The sequence below is a fragment of the Nicotiana attenuata genome, unplaced genomic scaffold (assembly GCF_001879085.1).
Source record: "Nicotiana attenuata strain UT unplaced genomic scaffold, NIATTr2, whole genome shotgun sequence".
NCBI lineage: Eukaryota > Viridiplantae > Streptophyta > Magnoliopsida > Solanales > Solanaceae > Nicotiana > Nicotiana attenuata.
The window spans coordinates 2,668,323-2,676,317 of record NW_017670238.1 but is presented as its reverse complement, the minus strand read 5'-3'; the positions used below and the strand labels follow the sequence as shown (position 1 = coordinate 2,676,317).

Sequence of the window (7,995 nt, the reverse complement as noted above, 5' to 3'; positions counted from 1 at the left end):
ATTAAAATCCGTACTGAAATATTTCCTAATCTCGGTCCTCTTACGAGCACGCCTACCATATCCATATTTTTTAATCTTTCTGCTAAGTGTAACTACCACAGAATAGATCAAAGTTTTCGTATATGTAGTTACTACCTTATTAAAATGGTTAACCAATATTTCTGCAAGCCACTAAACTTAATATATTGCTTATCTATACAGTTGAGAAATTCAGGTGCTATATATCATTACACCCATCGTCTAAATTAATTTCTTAACCATCTTGCAGGCAAGTTCATATTAGAAACTTGTCAAGAAGGAAGCGATTCATAAATAATTTAGTGAAATTATTCACAAATTATTTGTGTTGCTCTTGTTGGAATCCCTAAGAATACGGTATCAATTTATGTATTCGACATATTCTCTGGTCTATAAGTTGCTTGTTCCATAGACCGCTCCATGTAATATCCTATAGCTCGTAATGTGATAAATATTTTATCAAAAACCCTTAAGGATCATATGAACTATCATAAACAATACACTTGGTAGTTACAACTTCGGAAACTTTATTAAGGATACTTTTATGTTCCCTACAATCTTCTACATACATGATGACTCTAGAGCACTATTATGTTGCTCATTCTTCTTATGTCTATCTAGCATATCCATAAAGATCTCAATTTTTTTTTCATGGAGTTAAGTACCTTTTTGTGATAGCACTCCTCTATCGCTGTAGTGGTGGACTAGTATAAATTTCTAAAATGCACTCTATTATGCATCTTACCGGAAAGCACCTCATATGGCATAAGAAACCTTTCACTAGTCTTGTATACTACATATGTAGCATTTCTATGCTTGGAGATAGCTGCATGTCCATTGGCAAAATTTGACGTCTTTAAAGTTTGAACCTCTAGCCAAATTCTATTATAGAGTAATTGGTCCGAGCTATACAAAAATAGGATAAGTAATGATAGATTCAGTTATTTGGTCCTAATCGCCACACACGTACGGAGGAATAAGAAAGAAATACAAGACACATCCTATCACGCCCTCGCAGAATCACGATTATGGGAATGGCCGGCTACATAACCATAATTGAGATTCTACTACCGACGTGTGCTCCATTAGTCACAAGAATAACCTAGTGCTCTGATACCAACTTTGTCACGACCCAATTTAGGATCATGACCAGCGCTTAGGAGCAAGTGCCCCCAAGTAAGCCTCATGGTAATTTACAGAAAATCGGATAGAGTTTCTCCTATTTTAGGACTATCCAAAAGTTTTTCTGTCTCATAACAAATAACAACCAACCATTATTCACCTAAATCAGTTATAGTCTTCATCAACTAACCAAAAACGAGTTTTCATCAACATTACCAACCTTATCAACATAATAACACTAAACCCATCGAAAAATACGGAAAGAAGTGTAATACTAGTAACTAGTCTAATATAACGAATGAATACTCATGACACAAATGAAATAATTATGGAGCAACTCTAAGAGTTCATAAGGAAAGACGATAATAAATAAATAAACTCTTCGCCCACGCGAACAAGTGCGGGGCTCACCAGGAACTATCAACTCGTATACTCTAATTAACGAAATCCTCGCTCGCGTAAACTGGTGTCTCTGTAAAAAAAATAGCGGGGAGTGAGTCGCTAGCTCAGTGAGTAATAACACTTAACCACAACCGTTTCAAACCGGGAACAAGTCAGAAAATATGCATGTATAATAATAATTAGAAACTATCATAAAAATAAAATGCCCTCTCAAAATGGTAAATATAATCATTCTATTCATATGTTTCCTGTAGCAGAAATCAATTTAACAAATCGGTAACAAACTCGGTAAACACTATGTCATATCTTTATGTTTGGGAGGTTTCCAAGAAAGGATCATATAATCTGTGTCACTCTGTGGACCCCTTCGTAAAAGGAGTCAAATATAACTGTAGGTCCCTACTCGAGGAAAAACTATAACTGTATGCTAGTTCTACCTTCCCACTAGCGAGGGTTATAACTGTAATCGGTAATCTGTAAATACAAGGTGCACCAGGTCTAACGAACCCGCCGTTAGCTACGGGATCCTTCAAAGTCTCCTCCCATTTATACTCTTTCTTGTAAACAGTAAATACTTGTACAAAACCATTTTCAAAATAATAAAGGGCATATCGTTTCTTATCAAATCTTGTAATTTTATTTCGGTAATGGTAATCATGTCTCAAGTAACAGTAAAACATGTCTAGTAACAATGAAAATAATTCAAATAACTATAACATCTCAAGTAATGGTAAAACATATCTAGTAACGGTAAAAACATTTAGATTAACTGGTAAACATCTCAAATAAACTGTTCGGTACCATATCAAGTAAAGGACTTGTCCCACATGCAATTTCAAAGCGTCGGTAACACATTTATTTTCAAAATCGTATATAAACCATGCAGGTTATGAAGACACAAATTGTGGTAAGATTACTACTCACCTCTAGAAGACAACTAGCCAAAGCTCGACTTCTTGTCGATCCAAATGCTCAACTTGTGTGTAAATCTATAAATCGATATAAGTCTAGTGTTACCACCCATCAATTCAACAATTCATTCATCTAAATAAACATCTTTTTACGAATGCGCTTTTCTATTCTCAAACTTTACTTCAAACTTCTTTTCTAAGTATATTGGAACACGGAGGAAATAATAGTATTGAGTTTACATCCCCATATCTTCTTAAAAGAGTTAAAGGAGTACAAACAGAAAAATTAACTTAGCATCTTATCTGCTCACCCAAACTTTTGAAAAACTATAATATTTGATCCAATTTAGACTAATTCTTTAACTTAGCCTATCTCGAATGAAATCTGNGACACAAATGAAATAATTATGGAGCAACTCTAAGAGTTCATAAGGAAAGACGATAATAAATAAATAAACTCTTCGCCCACGCGAACAAGTGCGGGGCTCACCAGGAACTATCAACTCGTATACTCTAATTAACGAAATCCTCGCTCGCGTAAACTGGTGTCTCTGTAAAAAAAAAATAGCGGGGAGTGAGTCGCTAGCTCAGTGAGTAATAACACTTAACCACAACCGTTTCAAACCGGGAACAAGTCAGAAAATATGCATGCTTTCTCTTGAGATTTCTTCAATGTTCAGTTCTACACACGTCTTTTTTTCGGAGGTCTACAGCCATTATGTGGCATAGGAGTTACATCCCGTACGAAAGTTAATAGTATACCACTTCGACGAATAGCTCGTAATGCTGCATCTCTTCCGAGACCGGGACCTTTTATCATGACTTCTGCTCGTTGCATACCTTGATCCACTACTGTACGGATAGCGTTTGCTGCTGCGGTTTGAGCAGCAAACGGTGTTCCTCTTCTCGTACCTTTGAATCCAGAAGTACCGGCGGAGGACCAAGAAACTACTCGACCCCGTACATCTGTAACAGTGACAATGGTATTATTGAAACTTGCTTGAACATGAATAACTCCCTTTGGTATTCTACGTGCACCCTTACGTGAACCAATACGTCCATTCCTACGCGAACTAATTTTCGGTATAGCTTTTGCCATATTTTATCATCTCGTAAATATGAGTCAGAGATATATGGATATATCCATTTCATGTCAAAACAGATTCTTTATTTGTACATCGGCTCTTCTGGCAAGTCTGATTATCCCTGTCTTTGTTTATGTCTCGGGTTGGAACAAATTACTATAATTCGTCCCCGCCTACGAATTAGTCGACATTTTTCACAAATTTTACGAACGGAAGCTCTTATTTTCATANAAAATCTCTTTTAACTTTTATTTTTTTTCTCCTGATGACCTAACACGTTGTTAATGGGTTAAAGCCCAATTCCTTGTTTTTGTTTTATTAGTTTTTTTTAAAAAAGTTTACTTAACTACCCTTTTATTTAATGAGAGATATTACATCTTACTTCTCCAAAATAATATCTATTTCAAATTCCTTAATATTATTATTTCTTACTTAATTCAAATAAGAAAAAATTTAATAATTAAAATTTTAGTTGCTTATAAAGTCCTAAATCGAACACAATTTGTAATTAAACTTGGATAAAACTATATTATTTATGCTAAATCTTTTTATTTGGCTAAAAATAATAAAACAAGAAAATGCTCTCTTTATAAAATTAATATAAAAGACCATAAAGAAAGCAAATTAAGTTTAGGCATGCAAACTGAAAAAAGCTGAAGAGAACAAATTGACATAATTTCAGAAAACCCATAAAAAGGAAAGGGAACAAGAATATAAATAAGTACTTTTTAAATGAAAATAACAAAAGAAAAGCAACGCACCGGCGTCTTTACAAGTTTTGTTGTGTCCCGATTAGAAGAAGTTTTATATATCTATCTATAATATATATCATTCTGTTACTTTTGATTATTTTTAAGCCAACTAATTTGGGTTTTGTTTACTAATGGAATTTTTAGAAAGATATTTATAGATTCAACTAAAAAACAGAGTATATTAGTAAGAACAAATTAGTAAAATTATTTAGAGAGCTAGTGTGATGGAGCAATTGTTACGGAAGGTCTAGAAATTATCTCTAGATGATTAGAAATTGTCCACATCCCTTTACCTCACTCCATTTTTAGCTACCTTACGACAAAAAGTTATATTTACATAACCTGATAAAAGAAAATAAAACAACTAAAAAGATAACAATATCAAGGTATTGAACGTTGCAATATTAGAATGTGAAAGTTGTCAGTCAGAGCAAGAGACAGAGGGGGTTGAAGGGAGTGGGAGACAGACAAGGATTATACAAAAGAGTGAAGACTTAAAATGCATTCTCATATTAAAATGATATCAAAAGTATGTCGATCGTCAGATTAAGCAAAACAAATTCTATCCAAGGTATATTGACATATAAAATATGCCAAACGGATAGCTTAATAAACATTCGAATAAAGTGCACTGTCTTGAAAGTAATAAGTAGTAGAGTTTAAAAGTAGCTACACCAGTCGCCTAAGCCACTTGTTCAAACGTCAGCCTCCTTCCATCCACATTCTATATAACCTTAGGATATTTACACCCTTCCTTAGCATCTGTGAACAAATAGGAAAAAGTGTTAGCATATGGAATTCAAGTTCAAAAGGAACTTTAATTTCTCACAAACATCACTTACAGCCATATGAGTAGTAGGCAGTGACACAGATGACAGACCCGTGAACTACCAAACATGTTAAGATAGCCCATATCAACTGGCAATTATACTTTTTCAACTCAGCTATACCGGCAGAATCCATTATCACTTTCGCCCGCATTTTTACCGTATCCGCCAACTCTTGAGGGTGTAAGAGGTTAGTGCTCTCATTAAGAGGACCCAGATCATATGCGGTTTGCCGAGCATCCTCTGATGTCCAAATGGTGTTTGCTCTATCGGCAAGCTCATTTTTTCTTCCATCCAAAGTATCCATAGCAGGTTGCATTCGTTTAGTTTTGATCCATAATACCCTATAGGCCATAAGGAACCCCACAATGAAAGAAATAAGTGTCAGTGTGGTGAATGTAGCAATAGCTGTACAAGGAAGCCTCGTGTTAAAAATTAGCCCCCCTCCAGTGAACAATAGAACAAAGCTGATATGATTAGTGAATGCATTAAAAATGTCTTCAGCTCGTTTCTCTAGCTTCATTATATCCAACTGAAGTCTAGTACTTTCTTCTTCCAAAGGAATCAAAGCTGTAACATTTGCTGCCAGGGCCCTAAGAGGAGGACGTGGAGGAGAAGGTGGTGGTGGAGGTGGACCATCAACTACACATAATTAAATAGCATCAATGAGAATTGAATAAAAACATAGGAAGATGAGACAAAATTCATAAGCAAAACCAGAAACCATCTACTACCAGAAAAGAGAGGTTACCAACTCATAAATTAATCCTGCCAAATCATAAATAAGAAAGGAGACATGTATCCCATATTCAAAAGAGAAATGCATGATTAATGGCCTCAAGTGTGCTGATGTGGTACAAGTGCAACGAGTATAAGATATTCAGCTCAACTTAGCAAACAACAATGGAAAATAGTCAGATTTCGAGATGATCGTGGACACAATTTTAGAGATGATATATAGTTTGGGATTACATGAGCTCAAGCCTTGGACAAGTGTCCACTGAAGCACATAAGTAGCACTTAACACGTGTCTTCCTTAATAGTTGGATTTTCATTTACTTGTACCTAATTTCAATAATTACTTAATGTCAAATTACATAGATCTGCTAGTTAGGCGGGGGCCCAATATATAGTCATTGCCACGTCTATGGATGACAGTTAACAAGCTCAGCTCATGTAAGGAGATGAGTAATTATCAAAGGCAAATACAACTTTCACTCACAAACTCAGGGCATATGTAACAAAGAAAGGCATCCAGACTCAATTACTTTTCCTGATACAATATAGTTTTGAAATATTATTGCATGGTAGCCAAGAACATTTATCTAATGTAATTCGAAATATATAAGTATGAAATATTTATGCCCAAACCATGAAATGTAATTTTTTACTCATAGCTTTATCCTACTAGGAAGTGCTATTTTAATTTTCAAAAAGCCACACTGTTGATACAACAAATTCAAATATTGGAAAACATGTTCCATTCATACGTACAGTAAACATCCATAAACATACTGAAAACGACATTCATTCAGAGTTCAGACTCCATTAATTTCTCTCCTTTGACGCATTATAGTTTTGAAGTGTAGTTCAAATAGAAAGTTTTTGATACTTCCATTTACTCCTGCTACAGACATTTTTCTCTCTCTTTTTAGTGTTTCTCTCACTTAATTAACTTTCATTCATTAATGAACCAACTTTCACCAGAACTCATCTCTTACTCTCAATCAAAACATAGGTAGCACTGTAATACTTTTTCTTTTTTTGCCTACCTGCTGTAGATTTCCTCCTCTCTAATTGAAACTCTTGGTTTTTTTATTTACAGAATATGATTTATTTTATACTTTTACACCCAAATGCATGCATATAAATCTGGAAATGACCATACCCATTTTAACAAAATATCAAGACATTCAAAGATACATCAGCAGTTCAGATATGTTACAAAATGACCTATCAACACAAAGATATATCTATAGACTAATATGGGAGAAGGCGCTCAGTAAATCGAACAGCTTAAGCATGACCTAGAAAAGTCACCCAACCATAAGGAATGTGAGTTTTCAATTCATAACCTCCGTATTGCAGGACCTAATGAAACCAGTGAAAGAAAATATACTTAAATACAGCAAAAAAAAAAAAAAAAAAAAAAACCTTAATGCAGCAGCACAGGGAGAATGAAAACTAAAACTTCTCCATTAAAACATTTTAAAAACCCTTTCACATCTTGAAGCAAGCAGACTCAAAAAAATGCTTTGAAGAAGAAATAAGAGCATGAGAGAAGGTATATATATAGAAACAAACCACAAATATCATGAGAGCAAATGCTGAGTCTAAACTAAGATTTAGAGAGACATGAGAAAAACATTAATGTAGAACAACTTTTTTTTATCATGAAATGCAGTATACAAAGAAAAAGAAAGAAACACCTTGATTCAGAAGCGGCGGATTTTGAATCGGAAGCGGCGGACTTTGAATCGGAAGAAGTCGACGACCCAACATTTTTGGTTTTTCAAATGGCCAAGCAATCTCAGTACTACTCTCTCTGCTCTAAGAGGTGAACAAAAAGGTGAAGGACTAGCTAGCAGTTATAAACTTCACCGGGACGCTAAAATGCGCTGGTTGTACATTAGTGGGAAAATGGACACGCAGCTGAACCCTAAAGCTTGCAAATAAAGTTAGTTACTACTAATATCTACTATATTAGAATTACGGAAAGTTCACATAAGTCCCTAGTTATAGGCTCTATATTTTTACATAACCTAACTACTAATTATATACTCCCTCCGTTCCGTTCTTTTACTTGGAATGTATACTAAAAATAAATTTTTATTTTTACTTGTCACTTTACGCATATCAAGAGAAGACAAATTTTTTT

At 34.6% G+C, this 7,995-nt stretch overlaps 1 protein-coding gene across 1 annotated transcript; it reads right to left on the bottom strand.

Annotated features, from left to right (window-relative positions):
* Positions 1-4,800: 4,800 nt before the first annotated feature.
* On the bottom strand, positions 4,801-7,721 carry LOC109236449. The gene is made up of 3 exons (XM_019402628.1): positions 7,547-7,721; positions 5,133-5,759; positions 4,801-5,052 (listed from the first exon to the last, which is right to left on the bottom strand). The coding sequence occupies exons 1-3, from the start codon at positions 7,617-7,619 to the stop codon at positions 5,015-5,017; spliced, it is 738 nt and encodes a 245-aa protein (XP_019258173.1). The 5' UTR covers positions 7,620-7,721; the 3' UTR covers positions 4,801-5,014.
* Between the last annotated feature and the right edge of the window lie 274 nt (positions 7,722-7,995).

Bases quoted from the DNA above. Each gene is read 5' to 3' on its own strand.
- LOC109236449 (XM_019402628.1), bottom strand. From the start codon at position 7,619: ATGTTGGGTCGTCGACTTCTTCCGATTCAAAGTCCGCCGCTTCCGATT. The intron at 5,760-7,546 runs GTGTTTCTTTCT...AATTATGTGTAG, and splicing joins TCCGCCGCTTCTGAATCAAG to TTGATGGTCCACCTCCACCA. The intron at 5,053-5,132 runs GTAAGTGATGTT...ATTTGTTCACAG, and splicing joins TGCCTACTACTCATATGGCT to ATGCTAAGGAAGGGTGTAAA.